This window comes from Pecten maximus, chromosome 6, assembly GCF_902652985.1.
Source record: "Pecten maximus chromosome 6, xPecMax1.1, whole genome shotgun sequence".
Classification (NCBI taxonomy): Eukaryota; Metazoa; Mollusca; class Bivalvia; order Pectinida; family Pectinidae; genus Pecten; species Pecten maximus.
The window spans coordinates 28,789,277-28,809,917 of record NC_047020.1 but is presented as its reverse complement, the minus strand read 5'-3'; the positions used below and the strand labels follow the sequence as shown (position 1 = coordinate 28,809,917).

General features: G+C 37.0%; 1 protein-coding gene across 5 annotated transcripts; it reads left to right on the top strand.

The window, feature by feature from the left end:
• Positions 1–106: 106 nt before the first annotated feature.
• LOC117329464 (protein FAM114A2-like) lies at positions 107–18,184 on the top strand. 5 transcript variants are annotated; one of them, XR_004533215.1, is made up of 16 exons: positions 107–194; positions 1,350–2,057; positions 3,315–3,411; positions 3,653–3,787; positions 4,141–4,266; positions 4,786–4,920; positions 6,066–6,244; positions 7,250–7,499; positions 10,370–10,531; positions 10,818–10,906; positions 11,580–11,657; positions 12,085–12,224; positions 12,574–12,646; positions 14,285–14,341; positions 14,474–17,030; positions 17,744–18,184. XR_004533215.1 is itself a non-coding variant. In XM_033887417.1 (16 exons), the coding sequence occupies exons 2-16, from the start codon at positions 1,362–1,364 to the stop codon at positions 14,613–14,615; spliced, it is 2,307 nt and encodes a 768-aa protein (XP_033743308.1). In that variant the 5' UTR covers positions 107–194; positions 1,350–1,361; the 3' UTR covers positions 14,616–18,184. The 5 variants fall into 5 exon arrangements, 4 of the variants coding, with proteins under 4 accessions (XP_033743308.1, XP_033743306.1, XP_033743309.1 ...); XM_033887417.1 differs by having other exon boundaries at positions 14,474–14,536; positions 14,589–18,184; XM_033887415.1 differs by having other exon boundaries at positions 14,474–18,184.
• The last annotated feature ends 2,457 nt before the right edge of the window (positions 18,185–20,641 follow it).

Here is a 20,641-nt window from a genome sequence, read left to right as displayed (position 1 = left end):
ATGTACTAGTAACATTTAAAATACATGAACCAGTTTGCTTGTTCAAGTACAATAAGTTTACCAGTTGTCTGCGTCAACAAAACGTTTTATCGTACGCCAAAATCCAGCTGGCAATTCAAGCTGTAAAGTTACATCAAAGAAACAAAAATTTTCTGGCGTATACGTAGTTGACGTGGCCTGAATAAAAACAGACGGTAATGTGATTTGCGCTAACTAACATCAACCATTATACTAATTCATGCTGATTTCTGTTTATCAAATTAATTCAATGACAGTTGGTCATAACCTATGAATGCTACTTAAGTGTCAAATAACAAGTAAGTAATTTATGACGTCATAAACAAAGTCAGAAACTTCTATATATGCATTTTTTGTACATGTATTCGTCTTTGATCAAATCAAAGTAAATTGCTGTTACACGATAAGCTTCTCAACCGGTCGACTGTATAAGTTTTTGTAGGGGGAATGTACTTGTATATATGTACGATCCAGAATTGTCATATGGTGTAGTAAAAATAACAGAGGATTTTCAGTACCTTATGTAATAGGTTGTGATTCTATGAACATCCTTCGATTGGCGAGGATGCGCTGGAACTCAAAACGCATCCTCTCATTACATAGGAGAAAAATCTTCTTAATAACCTGACAGATGACATATCTCATTTAAATACAGAGATATCCACATAAAAAAAATAATAAAAAAAGAGATTTCCACTTTTTTACACAAATTGATAAACTATACACTGCACAGTGCAATTAATCCAATGAGAAACCACAGTAAAAGCATGCACGGTTAAGTGGATCTACTTTAAGAATGTGTTCACTTACTTTTCTGACAAAAGATCAATGGCAATATTGAATAGTGGTACAGTTTATCAGTTTGTGTAAAAAGTAGATAACATATTTTCGAACTTTTTGTTTGCAAATGTAGTTTATCATACAAATATTTCATACCTGTACACAAATTGTGTTCTGAGGAATATTAATTTATCATATTCTCCTCTGTAATGAGAGGATGTGTTGCAGTTGGGAGTTCCAGTGCATCTTTGCAAATGCAAGGAATTTTCCAACCTGTTGTAGTTATGAATATAAATGCCTTATAATTACTTAAGCTTTGATAAAACATGCTAAACACTATGGTTTAATGTGATGAATAGACTGTTACATGTGTGTCAATGACATCATTCTCATCTATCACAGTTACCTACAGATTGTACATGCTACGTATACATGTACATTCATTTCACATGGGCGATTGGCACAGTCAGTGGGGCTGAGAATGATCACATGTTTGTAAGTCTAATAACAAGTCAGTGGTTATTAGTATACTTACCTTGATATTTTTTCAGACTACAACAGCCATGTCTGATTCTGAGGATGAGTTTGCTAGTGCAGATGAAGGTGGTGGCTTGTCAGAGGACACTAAGTCAACACAAGGAAAAGTAAAAAGATCACATTCAACAACAAAATCTGACAAATCTGATGCAAGAACTTCAGGGACATGTGTCAAGGAAACAGAAAGCAAGAAAGGTGCAACTAGTAAAGACTCTCAGAAAAAAAATAAACAGAAAAATGTGAATAAAAACAAAACTGATGTTGGAAAACAAGAAACAGGATCAACAAAATCCACAGATAAAAAGAAAAAAACTAATATCGCTGATAAAAGTCAGGCTCCAAAGTCTAACACAGAAGTAAAGGGTTCTGGTTCATCTACCAAGGAAAAAAAGAAGCAATCAGAAGATTCAACTGTGTCATTAAGTTCGGGTAACCACAAAAAAGAAAAGAGTGATAAACATGAAGACAAATCTGATAAAACTGAGTCAAATTCTGAAACGCCAACACAGACAAGTAAATCAGAAGAGACACCAGGGGAAACAATTGCTCATACACCAGAGGAGGTGGCTACTCATAGGTCAAGGGAAACAACTCCCCAGAAAGAAGTAAACACAGAAACTTTGAAAGACACAACAACAGATACAAGACAGAGAACGGACAATGTTTCTTCTAAACGTTCAGAAGAATTAAGAACAGAGGCAAAACAAGAAGAGAAAAAACAAGTGTGTATTCTACATAATATGATTATTATATATACATCACTTTTTGTCCTTGGTCTGTCATTCTCTGAAAATTATTTTTGTTACTTCTATTGGTTAATTGTCACTATTGTGAGTGATAACTGTTACATTACATCTAGTTAGGTTTATTCTAGAATAGTTAGAAACAGTGTTATCGTTGAATGTAATGTAAAGCTGTGTTAACAGCTGATCGGTAGTTCTATAGTGTGTTGTGATAATTCACAACGATGTGATTATATTGTATATCACAGATCATCTATTTTGGATTCTTCCTGAAACTTTGGGAATATGTTTGGTTTGTTTCATTGTTGTGCATGCCATTTGAAGGGATATTCAAGATGGTCTCTGAGGCAATTTTAGAATTTAGAATTCAACATATAATGTTTGTATGGCATTTCTTAGGAACTGAAGAAGAGAAATTCTGAAAACTATTTTCAATATGTCTGATGGTCCAAGTTTGAACCTGATAGGATATTCAGAATGGCCATTAATATATGAATTTCAATGTGTGAAGTTTGTTGCTGCTGTTTCTATAAGAATCTATGGTGATTCTCTTGAACTTTAGGAGCTTAGTTGTGCATTTAGTTTTTCACATCATTTTTTGAGATAGGTCATATATTTGCTATGTCCTCCAGTGGCCATTTTGAATTTTGAATGATGAATCAAGTTTGTTGGCACTTTTCCTTAAATAAGAGCTATAATGAATGGATGTCTTTGTTAACATGAGATTTACTCGATACATGCTTGAGCTTCATCAGATACTCGCCAGCAGCCTTTTAGAATTTTGAAATTTGTAGTTTGTTACTGCTATTCCTCAAGAACAACAATAGTGATGTTCTTAAAACATAAGACAAACATTCAGCTTTGGTCCTAGCTGTGCATGCCATATCTTGAGCCTGCTTAGACATATTCTAGCATCTATTATGAATTTTGATATATCATCATGTTACAATTCACTGTTTTAGTCCATAGATTGAATGATTTTATCTTTAAAAGGATTATTTCAAACACAGCAGAATAAGTTTTAGAACATGTTGTTATCCATGAAAGAAGAAAAATATCTATAGCTTGCATCAATGCAATAAATACATACTTACATAAATAGTGGGTGCCAAGATCCCTCTGGGATCTCTTATATGAAAGTATATATTACAGGAGGAAATTATTTTGAAATGATGATGATGATGATGATATTAAATACTTGATTATTAACAGTTTGTATTATTTACTACATTGCAGTCCTCTGCATCTGGTGGCTGGAGTGCCTGGGGTAACTGGGGATCATCTCTGATGAATGTAGCGTCCCATTCAGTGTCAACCTTCACCAGTCAAGTTGGTATGTACAGTATCAAATACAATGTACTTAAGTCCTATTCTTTGATATTTAGGTATACGCATGTGGTATACATGTAATTTATAAGTCTCCTACTTCAACATTGTTTGAGGTATTTGTATATGTTTGATAGCAGCAAAATTTGTCAGCATCATTAAATGTATTTCATTTCACAAAGTACATTTGATGTGTATCTACAGACCTAGTGTTTTCAGGAGAGCCTCTAACAGTATTACTTTTGTAGAGGGCGGGTTCAATACACTAGTGGATGCAGTAGAGACCAGTATGGGGGCGCCGTCAGCAGAGGAGCTCGCCGAAATGAAGAGGAAGTCTCGGGAGGAATCTGAGGCCCCAGAAAACACCACCATCGACAGAGAAAGTAAGATATATCATGAGATGCTGGTGTAAATTGTTTCTAAGGATATGAAAGATTGAAGTGACATTTAAAATATTATTATATGGTAGTGATCTGTTTCCTGAAAATGTAAACTTCAGTCTTTTCATCCACATGTATCTTTACATTCATTCCTGAAAAAGCATTTAGATTTAAAATATGTGCAACTACAAAATTGCAATTGCTATTATCTAGGCTCATTGAATGTTCTTTTTGTATGTAAGGAGATTGTGTTTCATAAGTTGAAATAACATATGTCCTGATTTGCTGTCATGACAAGAAGATATGTATACAAGAAAACCATGACACTGATAATGTTTTTTTTAATAACTTTGCAGACTCAGAACATGATGATCAGGAGGAAAATAAAAAGTCTGTGACAGAAAATAAGGGAGATAACCCAGAAGATCGCCAAGAGGAGCAGGCTAAAGGTGGCTGGTTCCAGTCCTTAGCTGGCCATGTTGGTATGTAGAGCTTGTGTAACATCATGTAACTCACTCAGGTTTTGCTGCCAAAGTCAACACTGATACATATATACCTCTGTATATGTATATACAACACAAACATTAAATTAGTTACTTTTAGTAAGGTCGTATATCCTCTACCGCAGACTATATTTGACCAGTATCTATTATTTCAAAACAATCATAATTATCTTTTTGGAAGTGAAAAGGGATTAACACTATAAAGGGAGATAACTGGCTATTAGACAGTGGATATTAGATGAACATCCCTACTTTACAACATTATTTATTGGAGGACTCAGGAGGATTTTAGAGAAAAAAGTGTAAATGTCATTTTCCATGAATTTTTCATTTTTCTTTCTGATTTATAATTTTGTTGGGTATGATATATATTAATATGTACTTGTAATAGTGGTCAAATCAACATTGAAATTACCAGTTACACATACATTTACATATATATATATATATTAGTATTGTATGATATCTGACAATACTGAACATGTATTTCTGTGACAGAGGACAAGTTCAATACACTTGTGGATGCAGTAGAGACCAGTATGGGGGCGCCGTCACCAGAGGAGCTGGCCGAAATGAAGAGGAAGTCTCGGGAGGAATCAGAGGCCCCAGAAAACACCACCATCGACAGAGAAAGTAAGATATAGGATTTCTGATACATTTATGATAATATATGTCTGTTCTAGCCATGGGTAACTGTGAATTTCTATGATACTAACAGTGAATTACTATGATACTAACAGTGAATTATTATGATACTAACAGTGAATTATTATGATACTAACAGTGAATTATTATGATACTAACAATGAAATGCTATGATACTAACAGTGAATTGCTATGATACTAACAGTGAATTACTATGATACTAACAGTGAATTGCTATGATACTAACAGTGAATTACTATGATACTAACAGTGAAATACTATGATACTAACAGTGAAATACTATGATACCAACAGTGAATTACTATGATACATGTACTATATAACAGTGACTTACTATGATACATGTACTATATAACAGTGAATTACTATGATACATGTACTATATAACACTGAATTACTATGATACTAACAGTGAATACTATGATACCAACAGTGAATTACTATGATACATGTACTATATAACAGTGAATTACTATGATACTAACAGTGAATTACTATGATACTAACAGTGAATTACTATGATATTAACAGTTAATTACTGTGATATTAACAGTAAATTACTATGATACCAACAGTGAATTACTATTATACTAACAGTGAATTACTATGATACCAACAGTGAATTACTATGATACTGACAGTGAATTACTATGATACTTACAGTGAATTACTATGATACTAGCAGTGAATTACTATGAAACTAACAGTGAATTACTATGATACTTACAGTGAATTACTATGATACTAGCAGTGAATTCCTATGATACTAACAGTAAATTGCTATGATACTGACAGTGAATTACTATGATACTAACAGTGAATTACTATGATACTAACAGTGAATTACTATTATACTAACAGTGAATTACTATACTAACAGTGAATTACTATGATACTAACAGTGAATTTCTATGATACTAACAGTAATTTACTATGATACTAACAGTGAATTGCTATGATACTGACAGTGAATTACTATGATACTAACAGTGAATTACTATAATACTAACGTTGAATTACTATGATACTAACAGTGAATTACTATGATACTAACAGTGAATTACTATGATACTATTGTACCTGGTAGTATAATCATTCGTTTTTTTTAACAGACCAAGAAGAGGTTGATCAGAAGGAAAAAGGAGAAAAACAAGAAGAGAAAAAGAAAGAGGACAATGTGATGAATCCTGAAGGGGGAGACCAAGGTTCTGGAAGTAACTGGTTCTCATCCTGGGGGATGTCCAGCTTGACCTCTGTAGTACAGAACACTACTCACATGGTACAGAACACGGTCAGTAAAAACAGACCATTACCCTACAGAACACGGTCAGTAGAAACAGACCCTTACCCTACAGAACAGTGAACGGTCATACATACAGGCTTATTACTGTGAATCATTTTAAATAGGCTCTTCACAAAGACAGATCTTGATGGATGTCTATTACAATACATACAATACAATATATTTAATCAAAGTGTCACATGTCAATTTTAAATAAAACATCATATATACGTATTATAATTATACAGAATTATCAAAATTTAGAATTTACACCTAGCCTATAAAAGGCTTATGAGACACTCAGAGAAATAAATATACAAAGCATGTGAAAGCGCTTGTGATTTTATGGTTTGTGTTTTTTATTATGTTTTTTTTTATTATGTTTTTTTTTATTATTATGTACATCCATCACAAGGACATTATTTACTTTTAATTATAAATATATACATGTACAATATATATGTAATAATCACATAGTATGCCCTCAGTTTCTTGTTGAAAGTTTAGGAGACTACTCCATTGTTTGTGTCACAGGGTCTCGTTAATTTTTAATGATTGCTCTAAGTTTGGAATTAGAGTATTTGTGAATGGAATGAAACCTACAGACATATATATATGTAAATAGTGTGCAGAAAGTAAAATACACATCAGTAGAGAGTGATTGTGTTCATAGCATGACAGTAGACACTGCACTGTCATTACTCCAAAACCCATGTCATACTTTCCATACCTTCTCTTCTGGAGGCTTTCAAATTGTTACCTTATTCTCAAGTATAAATCATCTGTAAACCTCCTCGATGTTCACATTTTCTCCAATAAGCCCACAAGAAAGAGTAGCCAAAATATATTTTTTGAAATATTCGTTTCTAAAAGGAGGTCTATGAATGAATAAATGAGGCATGAAATTTAAGATGTGTGCAATCTCCCAGAAAGGATTTTTTTTATTTCGTTATGTACTTTGCATTAATATACTGGTATTTCTAATTAGGTGACATACTTACTTGCATTTTACAGAGTAATGCCTTGGTGACTGGCAGTTTGGATGTCCTGGAAACCATTGGTAAAAAGACATTTGATGTCATCAAAGACCACGACCCCGGACTTCACAAGACAAAGGAAGTGTTGTTTCAGAGGGGAGATAAGCCTAACCTTTCCCAGATTCTGCGAGATGCTAAGGAAGATTCAGCCAAGCGTATGGAGCAGGAAAAAGAATCCGATGATGCACGGAAGGCCCACTTTGGGTTCATGTTTGATGAATATCAAGGCAAGTTTAGAGATTCTATCGATTGGGGTGTTTCAATATTTTTCTCAAATGAGGGCATATAAATAAGTGGATCTTTCTTGGTATCTTTTCAGTCCTGTCAGGTCTTATTTAAGTATTTTTATCATAACAAGCCAAATTTTGGTGTCACATATTTTTGCAAATTCACTCAAACACAGAAATGCATCTACATCAAATGTCAGTCTTTACAGTAGAGATTCAGGTACCTGTTTAGATGTCAGATTAGTAGTCAGGTCTCTATTATTTGTGTAAGATAGAATACTCAGTCTGTATTGTCGGTGACAGACAAACTACGTGGGCTGTACATTATGGGTAATTGTAGGGTAAGCAGATATTACTTATATGTATTAAAGCCCGTGGTGAGCGGTTCAACGCTTCGTACCAGTACCCATGTTGGTTTTTGTTTCTCAGAAAACTGAAATCTTGGCCTGGCCCACTTGGACACTCTAGATATTCTGTCTTATAATTTCTATATCTAGGCCTGGCCCACTTGGACACTCTAGAGATTCTGTCTATAATTTCTATATCTAGGCCTGGTCCACTTGGACTCTCTAGAGATTCTGTCTGTAATTTCTATATCTAGGCCTGGTCCACTTGGACTCTCTAGAGATTCTGTCTATAATTTCTATATCTAGGCCTGGCCCACTTTGACACTCTAGAGATTCTGTCTATAATTTCTATATCTAGGCCTGGTCCACTTGGACTCTCTAGAGATTCTGTCTGTAATTTCTATATCTAGGCCTGGTCCACTTGGACTCTCTAGAGATTCTGTCTGTAATTTCTATATCTAGGCCTGGCCCACTTGGACACTCTAGAGATTCTGTCTGTAATTTCTATATCTAGGCCTGGCCCACTTGGACACACTAGAGATTCTGTCTGTAATTTCTATATCTAGGCCTGGCCCACTTGGACACTCTAGGGATTCTGTCTATAATTTCTATATCTAGGCCTGGTCCACTTGGACTCTCTAGAGATTCTGTCTGTAATTTCTATATCTAGGCCTGGCCCACTTGGACACTCTAGAGATTCTGTCTGTAATTTCTATATCTAGGCCTGGCCCACTTGGACACACTAGATATTCTGTCTGTAATTTCTATATCTAGGCCTGGCCCACTTGGACACACTAGAGATTCTGTCTGTAATTTCTATATCTAGGCCTGGCCCACTTGGACACTCTAGAGATTCTGTCTTTAATTTCTATATCTAGGCCTGGCCCACTTGGACACTAGAGATTCTGTCTGTAATTTCTATATCTAGGCCTGGCCCACTTGGACTCTCTAGAGATTCTGTCTGTAATTTCTATATCTAGGCCTGGCCCACTTAGACACTCTAGAGATTCTGTCTGTAATTTCTATATCTAGGCCTGGCCCACTTGGACACTAGAGATTCTGTCTGTAATTTCTATATCTAGGCCTGGCCCACTTGGTCACACTAGAGATTCTGTCTGTAATTTCTATATCTAGGCCTGGCCCACTTGGACACTCTAGAGATTCTGTCTGTAATTTCTATATCTAGGCCTGGCCCACTTAGACACTCTAGAGATTCTGTCTGTAATTTCTATATCTAGGCCTGGCCCACTTGGACACTAGATATTCTGTCTGTCATTTCTATATCTAGGCCTGGCCCACTTGGACTCTCTAGAGATTTGTCTGTAATTTCTATATCTAGGCCTGGCCCACTTGGTCACACTAGAGATTGTCTGTAATTTCTATATCTAGGCCTGGCCCACTTGGACTCTCTAGAGATTCTGTCTGTAATTTCTATACCTAGGCCTGGCCCACTTGGTCACACTAGAGATTGTCTGTAATTTCTATATCTAGGCCTGGCCCACTTGGTCACACTAGAGTTTCTGTCTGTAATTTCTATATCTAGGCCTGGCCCACTTAGACACACTAGAGATTCTGTCTGTAATTTCTATATCTAGGCCTGGCCCACTTGGACACTCTAGAGATTCTGTCTGTAATTTCTATATCTAGGCCTGGCCCACTTGGACTCTCTAGAGATTCTGTCTGTAATTTCTATATCTAGGCCTGGCCCACTTAGACACTCTAGAGATTCTGTCTGTAATTTCTATATCTAGGCCTGGCCCACTTGGACACTAGAGATTCTGTCTGTAATTTCTATATCTAGGCCTGGCCCACTTGGTCACACTAGAGATTCTGTCTGTAATTTCTATATCTAGGCCTGGCCCACTTGGACACTCTAGAGATTCTGTCTGTAATTTCTATATCTAGGCCTGGCCCACTTAGACACTCTAGAGATTCTGTCTGTAATTTCTATATCTAGGCCTGGCCCACTTGGACACTAGATATTCTGTCTGTCATTTCTATATCTAGGCCTGGCCCACTTGGACTCTCTAGAGATTCTGTCTGTAATTTCTATATCTAGGCCTGGCCCACTTGGTCACACTAGAGATTGTCTGTAATTTCTATATCTAGGCCTGGCCCACTTGGACTCTCTAGAGATTCTGTCTGTAATTTCTATATCTAGGCCTGGCCCACTTGGTCACACTAGAGATTGTCTGTAATTTCTATATCTAGGCCTGGCCCACTTGGTCACACTAGAGTTTCTGTCTGTAATTTCTATATCTAGGCCTGGCCCACTTAGACACACTAGAGATTCTGTCTGTAATTTCTATATCTAGGCCTGGCCCACTTGGACACTCTAGAGATTCTGTCTGTAATTTCTATATCTAGGCTTGGCCCACTTGGACACTCTAGAGATTCTGTCTGTAATTTCTATATCTAGGCCTGGCCCACTTGGACACACTATATGTTCTGTATTTAATTTCTATATTTAGGCCTGGCCCACTTGGACACACTAGAGATTATGTCTGTAATTTCTATATCTAGGTCTGGCCCACTTGGAGGCTCTGGAGATCCTGGCCAATCAGTGTGAGAAGAAGGTGCAGACACTACTGACATCCATGCCTGCTGATACGCTCGCTGACATAAAGTCTGATCTCATCATGATCAAACAGGTGTTTGAAAGAAATGAAGAGGATGATGACGATGGTTTGTACAATTAATGATTTAAATTTTGATTTACTATTGCTGTAATATTGATAGTCCAATGTGTCTTTAGTAGATTTGTTTTTATTTGAACATTATATTTAGAATGAATATTCTCAGAATAGCAGTTAGATTATATATGATATTATAGTATAGTATTGTTGTATTAATCCTCCTTTTCATTGGTGTATGACAATATGTTCCAGAAAATCCTAGATTACATGACATTATAGTATAATATTGTTGTATTAATCCTCCTTTTCATTGGTGTATGTTCAATGTGTTCCAGAAGATCCAGAGGATCAAGATTTTGTGAAGCTGGTTACTGATAACTTGGCAAACCTCAGTCTGGGTACTGATCCAGGCAAACTGAACAGGGTAAGTAAGGTTTGTCTGTGCTCCTCCAAATGATTCTGACTCTCTATCCACTTTAATATACTGTAGGTGTAGTGGATGATTGTCAGAATTCCTTGTTATATTGAAATGTAACATTCTGTGTACCCAGCATAGAACTGCACATTTGAAAATATTTTTCAGTGTTTAGGATGTTCATGTTAACCTTAAATCTCGTTACTTTTCACGGCTGTCATTACATGGCTGTGAAATCTGGCAGTCTGTAAAAATTTTATGATAATATGTTCACTTGAATGGTCATGGAAGTGTAAGATTGTTATGTTTATAATTGATGCACTCACCACATATTAACAAAGTAAAACACTCTCAATTTTTATTTGCCGTCCGTGTTTTGAACAAGTGTGTGAGAACATGCTGACATCAGAATTATCAGATCTCTGTCAGGTAGTAGTTGCAACCTGTACAGTAAGACGGCTCGAGGAAGGCTGGTTACCTGAACTATGGTAGGATGACCTGAGAAAGGTTTGTCACCTGAACTACAGTAGGATGACCTTAGAAAGGTTGGTTAGCTGAACTACAGTAGGATGACCTTAGAAAGGCTGGTTACCTGAATAACATTAGAATGACTTGAGAAAGACAACTTCATTTCTATAGAGACATTAAGGCTGAATTATATGAATGATCAAATCTATTTCAGACCCAGGACAAAATCCGCCAAAGTATTAGTAAATTTTGCACGAAGGAGGAAGGGGAGGAAGAGCAGGCCCAACCCAAGGTGATTGTTCTTTGGATATCCATTATGTAAAAAAATGTTCCAACAATTATCGAGAATGAGTTGTAAAGTTTTTACCCAAAAGTAAAAGCGGAACTGGAAAAATAGAAAAAATCATGGTGTCAAATCTTTTTTATGGACAATAAGTTATAAAGGTCAATTAATTTTTTAATGAAATATAGATTGATATATTATCATAAGTTTAAGTTTTCAATATCTCCAAAGTTAGCTTTGTACTTTGTGTTGACATTTAATGAAATGCAACTCCTTTAACAATTAATCCATATTACCCAGTTTCATAGTATCAATTCTAAGGTTGTTTCAAATTCAACTACACGTTCGCAGTTGTTTGAAAAAAATTGCAGAGAAATTGTATCTTTGTGTGGTAGTTGTTTCTCCTCTAGGAAAAGTTGTCTGTCTTTTGTTGTAGGCTGTCCACCAGGTGGCGATACAATCACTGGCGGAACTGACATCTAAGTCTGTGGAGCAGTTTCACAAAGCAGGGGAGCTAATTCTGTTAAACCAACCGTCTGATAAACAGTGTTTAGACAGAGCCACCAGTCTTTCTAAGTGAGTAATCATTCTCCTGATAACATCTTGTTTTTAAACATATTTCTAACCTTAATTATTGGGAATGTAAATACGATTTAGACTTTATTGTACAACACCTAAGTGAGACTTTGCATTTAGTTCTTCGTCCTTTCTTCTGTCTTTTCCTCTTTTTCTTGTCTTCTTCATCCCACATCATCCTTACCATCCTCTTCCACCTTTTCCTTTCTTCCTTAGTGTTTCTTTCTCGTTCTTTCCCTATTCTCTTCATTATTTTGAAATGCAGAAATTCACAAATTTTTATTTTGGACCTAACACTTCAATAGAGTGCTGGAATCATTGTAACTATATGCTAATGGATTTTTTGCAGTCTGACAAATGTCTTGTGTACGGAGGTGGGAATTATGTCCGTGAAGTTTACATCTGTCCTCAACACACTGGCCGTGAGTATCCATGTCTGAAAAATCCTTAATAAAACAATATTCATTTTTTTAGCTCACCTGGTCCAAAGGACCAAGGTGAGCTTATGCCATACCATGGCATCAGGTGTCCTTCGTCCGTCCGTCCGTCCGTCCGTCCGTCCGTCCGTCCATCCGTCCGTCCATCCGTCCGTCAACACAATTGACTTCTTCTGAACCCCTGATCAGAATTTAACCAAATTTGGTAGGAAGCATCCCTAGGTGGGTGGGATTCAAATTTTTACATATGATGGGACTGACCCCCTAGGGGCCCGAGGGGCAGGGCCAAAAGGGGTCCATTAGGCAATATTGATATAAACGACTTCTTCTCTGGACCTAAGCAATGCATGACATTGATATTTTAGTGGTAGCATCCCTAGGTTGCTGGGATTCAAATTTGTACAAATGATAGGACTGACCCTTTAGGGGCCTGAGGGGCAGGGCCAAAAGGGGTCCATTTGGCAATATTGATAATAACAACTTCTTCTCTGGACCTAAGCAATGTATGACATTGGTATTTCAGCAGTAGCATCCCTAGGTGGCTAGGATTCAAATTTATACATATGATTGGATTAACTCCCCAGGGGCCGAGGGGCAGGGTCAAAAGGGGTCCATTTTGTAATATCGATATTAACGACTTCTTCTCTGGACCTAAGCAATGCATGGCTTTGATATTTCAGTGGTAGCATTCATAGGTGCCTGGGATTCAAATTTATACAAATGATGGGGCTGACCCTGCAGGGGCCTGAGGGGTTGGGCCAAAAGTGGTTCTTTTAGCAATATTGATATTAACAACTTCTTCTCTGGACCTAAGCAATGTATGACATTGGTATTTCAGTGGTAACATCTCTAGGTGGCTGGGATTTAAAGTTATACAAATGATGGGCTGATCCCCCAGGGGCCTCAAGGGCGGGGCAAAAGGGATCAATTTGACTATATTGCTATAAAGGACTTTTTGCATTTTTGAAACAATTAAGATCAAGAGATGAACACAAGCCTGATGTAAGAATAAGCCCAGGGGTCTTTCCCCACCCCAAGGGACTTAATAGGCTTCTTTAAACACAATCATGTTGAGTCTTGACTTCGTTTCAAGGTTATATCTTTGAAGCAGTTGAGATCTTTAAGCCATACTCATACATATACAATGTAGCATTGTTTTAGACATTAACAAATATAACATGAACATTATCTTTATGTTTGCTCAAATAAACCAGGTGAGTGATACAGGCCCTCTGGGCCTCTTGTTTAATGTTGTACCATAACATAGTAGGAAAACATGCTGCTATGTAAATATGTAACTTCAATGACCTTGACCTAGTTTGGAGGTGACAGGTCACATGAGACTTTCAAACATTGATTGATAATCTGTAAGGATAATCTGCAGTGTTTATTGCCTTGGAGGCCACACATGTGAGATGTGTTCCATGCTTGAGGTGTTGATTTGTTATTAATGTTTTCTGTCTGTCCAGGACTGACATTTGTCTGCCTGTTTTGAATTTTGTCTGTCTGTCTTTACTGGAATGTCCATATGTATGTCCTGGACTGACAATATTGTACTGACACTGGTTTGTTAAAATGTCTGGAAGCTGTCGAAGTAATAGAGTTTTTCTTTATGTTCATCAGGAGGGTGAAGAGGATAGCAGTGACATCAACACTCTGGTTACCAACATCTATCTGGAGGTAAGTACATGTATAATAGGTGTATCAACTACAACATTACCAAGATATAATCTTTTACATGTATAAGAGTGTAACTTTGACCCGGTATAGAAAGATTTTGATATATAATAACTGACAAACTTTGTATTGCAGGCAGGAAACAGTAGTACATACATACAGGATGCTTTCCAGTTACTGCTGCCGTGTCTACAAGAGGTCACCATTCAGGCTGCCCTCCAATAGGGACACTGAACCATACATTCTACAGGTCACCATACAGGCTGCCCTCCAATAGGGACACTGAACCATACATCCTACAGGTCACCATACAGGCTGCCCTCCAATAGGGACACTGAACCATACATCCTACAGGTCACCATACAGGCTGCCCTCCAATAGGGACACTGAACCATACATCCTACAGGTCACCATACAGGCTGCCCTCCAATAGGGACACTTAACCATACATCCTACAGGTCACTATACAGGCCACCCTACACCATGACAACTAAACCATACAGGCTACTGGTCAACATACAGGTGGCCCTTCAAAGAGACAACTTAACCATACAGTCTACAGATCACCATAAAGGCCACCATACACCAAAAAAAACTGAACCATACAGTCTTAAGGTCACCATACAGGCTGTCCTCCAATAGGAGAAATGAACCGTACAGGCTACTGGTCAACATACAGGCCGCCTTTCACCATGACAACTGAACCATACAGTGTGCAGGTCACCATATATGCCACCCTAAAATATTGAATCATACCATACATTCTCTTAGCACACAGATTGAACCACAGTGTTTATAAACAGCTGAACTTCATGTATTAAATGTACAATGCAAAATTTGCCAGTATAAGGGTCATATACAATGGTGTGCACTTTATATAAAAAAAAACTGTTGGCTGTGATGTTGAAGTATTGTAACTTTTTTGTACATACTCAATGTAGTATATTTGACAACATTATAAAGAGATTCCATAGACGTTCACAAAGAACAGAAATGTATATAAAATGTACAAAGAAGCAATGAAGTGTATATACAATGTAGTATATTTATACATTATGATGGTGTGCAGAAATCTGTGTTATACAAATTATTCTGAACAGTGTTGTACAGAGTTGTCTGAACAGTGTTGTATAGATAAGTCTGAACAGTGTTGTATAGATAAGTCTGAACAGTGTTGTATAGATAAGTCTGAACAGTGTTGTATAGATAAGTCTGAACAGTGTTGTATAGATTAGACTTAACAGTGTTGTACAGATTAGTCTGAACAGTGTTGTATAGATAAGTCTGAACAGTGTTGTATAGATAAGTCTGAACAGTGTTGTATAGATTAGACTTAACAGTGTTGTATAGATTAGTCTGAACAGTGTTGTACAGATTAGTCTGAACAGTGTTGTATAGATAAGTCTGAACAGTGTTGTACAGATAAGTCTGAACAGTGTTGTATAGATAAGTCTGAACAGTGTTGTATAGATAAGTCTGAACAGTGTTGTATAGATAAGTCTGAACAGGGTTGTATAGATTAGTCTGAACAGTGTTGTATAGATAAGTCTGAACAGTGTTGTATAGATAAGTCTGAACAGTGTTGTATAGATTTGTCTGAACAGTGTTGTATAGATAAGTCTGAACAGTGTTGTATAGATAAGTCTGAACAGTGTTGTAGATAAGTCTGAACAGTGTTGTACATATAAGTCTGAACAGTGTTGTATAGATAAGTCTGAACAGTGTTGTATAGATAAGTCTGAACAGTGTTGTATGGATAAGTCTGAACAGTGTTGTATGGATAAGTCTGAACAGTGTTGTATAGATTAGACTTAACAGTGTTGTATAGATTAGTCTGAACAGTGTTGTACAGATAAGTCTGAACAGTGTTGTATAGATAAGTCTGAACAGTGTTGTACAGATAAGTCTGAACAGTGTTGTATAGATAAGTCTGAACAGTGTTGTATAGATAAGTCTGAACAGTGTTGTATAGATAAGTCTGAACAGTGTTGTACAGATAAGTCTGAACAGTGTTGTATAGATAAGTCTGAACAGTGTTGTAGATAAGTCTGAACAGTGTTGTACAGATTAGTCTGAACAGTGTTGTATAGATAAGTCTGAACAGTGTTGTACAGATAAGTCTGAACAGTGTTGTATAGATAAGTCTGAACAGTGTTGTATAGATAAGTCTGAACAGTGTTGTACAGATTAGTCTGAACAGTGTTGTATAGATAAGTCTGAACAGTGTTGTACAGATTAGTCTGAACAGTGTTGTACAGATTAGTCTGAACAGTGTTGTACAGAGTAGTCTGAACAGTGTTGTATAGATAAGTCTGAACAGTGTTGTATAGATAAGTCTGAACAGTGTTGTAGATAAGTCTGAACAGTGTTGTATAGATTAGTCTGAACAGTGTTGTATGGATAAGTCTGAACAGTGTTGTACAGATAAGTCTGAACAGTGTTGTATAGATAAGTCTGAACAGTGTTGTATAGATAAGTCTGAACAGTGTTGTACAGATAAGTCTGAACAGTGTTGTATAGATAAGTCTGAACAATGTTGTATAGATAAGTCTGAACAGTGTTGTATAGATTAGTCTGAACAGTGTTGTATAGATTAGTCTGAACAGTGTTGTACAGATTAGTCTGAACAGTGTTGTACAGAGTAGTCTGAACAGTGTTGTATAGATAAGTCTGAACAGTGTTGTATAGATAAGTCTGAACAGTGTTGTAGATAAGTCTGAACAGTGTTGTATAGATTAGACTGAACAGTGTTGTATAGATAAGTCTGAACAGTGTTGTAGATTAGTCTGAACAGTGTTGTACAGAGTTGTCTGAACAGTGTTGTATAGATAAGTCTGAACAGTGTTGTAGATAAGTCTGAACAGTGTTGTATAGATTAGACTGAACAGTGTTGTATGGATTAGTCTGAACAGTGTTGTAGATTAGTCTGGACAGTGTTGTATAGAGTTGTCTGAACAGTGTTGTATAGATAAGTCTGAACAGTGTTGTATAGATAAGTCTGAACAGTGTTGTATAGATAAGTCTGAACAGTGTTGTATAGATTAGTCTGAACAGTATTGTATGGATAAGTCTGAACAGTGTTGTATAGATAAGTCTGAACAGTGTTGTATAGATAAGTCTGAACAGTGTTGTATAGATAAGTCTGAACAGTGTTGTATAGATTAGTCTGAACAGTGTTGTATAGAGTAGTCTGAACAGTGTTGTATAGATAAGTCTGATCAGTGTTGTACAGAGTTGTCTGAACAGTGTTGTATGGATTAGTCTGAACAGGGTTGTATAGATAAGTCTGAACAGTGTTATACAGATTAGTCTGAACAGTGTTGTATAGATAAGTCTGAACAGTGTTGTATAGATTAGTCTGAACAGTGTTGTAAAGATAAGTCTGAACAGTGTTGTATAGATAAGTCTGATCAGTGTTGTACAGTTATATAATTAATAATGGGCATTACAGAGGTTAAGTGATGCTGCTAATAGTGCTATAAATCAGTGACTACTTAGTCATAGATTACTGATACTGTAATCCTCAGACCAGTAAAAAGTACTTTTGTGACATACATTTGTAATTATAGGGATCATTTTAACAAAGTTTGAAAATCATTCGTATTGCAAAACTAATATTTGGTGAATAAATGTTTTATTGCATTTTGTAATATTGATCATGATTAAAGAAAAGAATGGAAATAATTGTGGAGTTATGGGGGAAAATCATTGTACATGTAAATTGTTTGTAGTGATTTTAATGTCATTTCTGTAATTTGAATTGATTTGATATTGGAATGAAATATTGCTATTGTATTTATTTTCAAACTAATAATGAAAAGAAAATTAAACAAAACATCACTTTCATTGATTGTTATGTTATATCTTACCTGGATAAAGAACAAAATGATTTCATACAGTGGCGCCTGTCTCAAGACCTTCCTGGCAAAGTCCAAAAGTGGAATGTTTGATGCTAATCCTGATGTGACTAATCCTGTTAGATGTAAATGACATTTTATACTGAAGCATCCCCATATGATGGAGATTTTATTTTGTGCCAATGAACTTAAAAACTTCTTTAAAACAAATATTTCATACATTTATTATACGATTGTCCTGAAACATCATACACTTACAACTATCACCTCTTGTACAAGTTGGCATTTCAAGGACCTGAGGTCATTTGAGATCATTGTAAGTATAAGTTTTTGGCATTGTCACTCTACTGACATCATTAATTATCCAATTGCCCTGAAACTGCATACACTTACTCACAACCTTTTTTTTCATTAAGATTTTGCCTTTCAACCACATACAGTGGAACTTTGTTAACTCAAAGTCGACGGGACCACGAAAAAATTAAGCAAGTTATCATTTTTGGTGAAAAGTTTGGTCAATATTTGTCAACATTATATAATCATTATAAGTCCGCTCTGTCGCTCATCAGTTTAGTGTGAAGACTGGTCAATACATGAAAATATATATGTAATGTTTCGTTCTGTCACTTGTAGTTTTGCCGTTATACAGTCACGATAACGTTTCTTTCACTTAGTAATTCAAAATTGTGGTCACTGTTACTATCGGTAATTTTTTGATGTCCTTGATTTACTGACTTGATTGATTATCCAATTGTTCTAAAACTTCATACACTTACTCAAAACCATCATGACTTCTACAAGTTTGCATTTCAACCACATGCAGTCATAATTGAGGTCACCATTACTACTGGTTTTCGACTTCCTTGATCCAACTTCTTCATACACTTACAACCATTATCTCTTCTACAAGTTAGCATTTCAAACACATGCAGACAAAATTGAGGTCACTGTTACTATAAATATAGTTTCATGTCTTCGCTCAAGTAACTTCATTAATCATACATTTACTCACAACCATCATCTCTTGTGCAAGTGTGTAATTCAATTCAACTGCCTTGAGTCAAAATTGAGGTCACTGTTGCTATAAATAAACATTCGTGATTAGTATTGTGTGATGCCTTGTTAGTCCTCCAGGGTTGGCCACACAATGGTGAGACATTCTAGTTGACTTTTTAGCTCATGAGGTTTACCACTCAATGGTTAGATTATCTGGTGGGCATTTCAGCTTTTGAGGTCTGCCACTGAATGAGACTTATAAGGACATGTGTCAAGGAGACACCAACTGGGCAATATGAGGACGCGTGTCAAGGAGACAACAACAGGGTCATATGAGGACGGATGTCAAGGAGACACCAACAATGTCGTAAGAGGACGGTGTCAAGGAGACAACAACTGGGCAATATGAGGACGGGTGTCAAGGAGACACCAACTGGGCAATATGAGGACGGGTGTCAAGGAGACAACAACAGGGTCATATGAGGACGGATGTCAAGGAGACAACAACAGGGTCATATGAGGACGGATGTCAAGGAGACACCAACAGGGTCATATGAGGACGGATGTCAAGGAGACACCAACTGGGTCATATGAGGAAGATGTCAAGGAAACAACAACAGGGTCATATGAGGAAGAGGTCAATGTGACACCAACAGGGTCATATGAGGACGGGTGTCAAGGAGACACCAACAGGGTCATATGAGGTGGGGTGTCAAGGAGACACCAACAGGGTCATATGAGGTGGGGTGTCAAGGAGACACCAACAGGGTCTTATGAGGACGGATGTCAAGGAGACACCAACAGGGTCTTGTGAGGACGGGTGTCAAGGAGACACCAACAGGGTCATATGAGGACGGGTGTCAAGGAGACACCAACAGGGTCTTATGAGGACGGATGTCAAGGAGACACCAACAGGGTCTTATGAGGACGGATGTCAAGGAGACACCAACAGGGTCTTATGAGGACGGATGTCAAGGAGACACCAACAATGTCGTAAGAGGACGGTGTCAAGGAGACACCAACTGGGCCATATGAAGAAGGTGTCAAGGAGACACCAACTGGGCAATATGAGGACGGGTGTCAAGGAGACACCAACTGGGCAATATGAGGACGGGTGTCAAGGAGACAACAACAGGGTCATATGAGGACGGATGTCAAGGAGACAACAACAGGGTCATATGAGGACGGATGTCAAGGAGACAACAACAGGGTCATATGAGGACGGATGTCAAGGAGACAACAACTGGGTCATATGAGGACGGATGTCAAGGAGACACCAACAGGGTCATATGAGGACGGATGTCAAGGAGACACCAACTGGGTCATATGAGGAAGGTGTCAAGGAAACAACAACAGGGTCATATGAGGAAGAGGTCAATGTGACACCAACAGGGTCATATGAGGTGGGGTGTCAAGGAGACACCAACAGGGTCATATGAGGTGGGGTGTC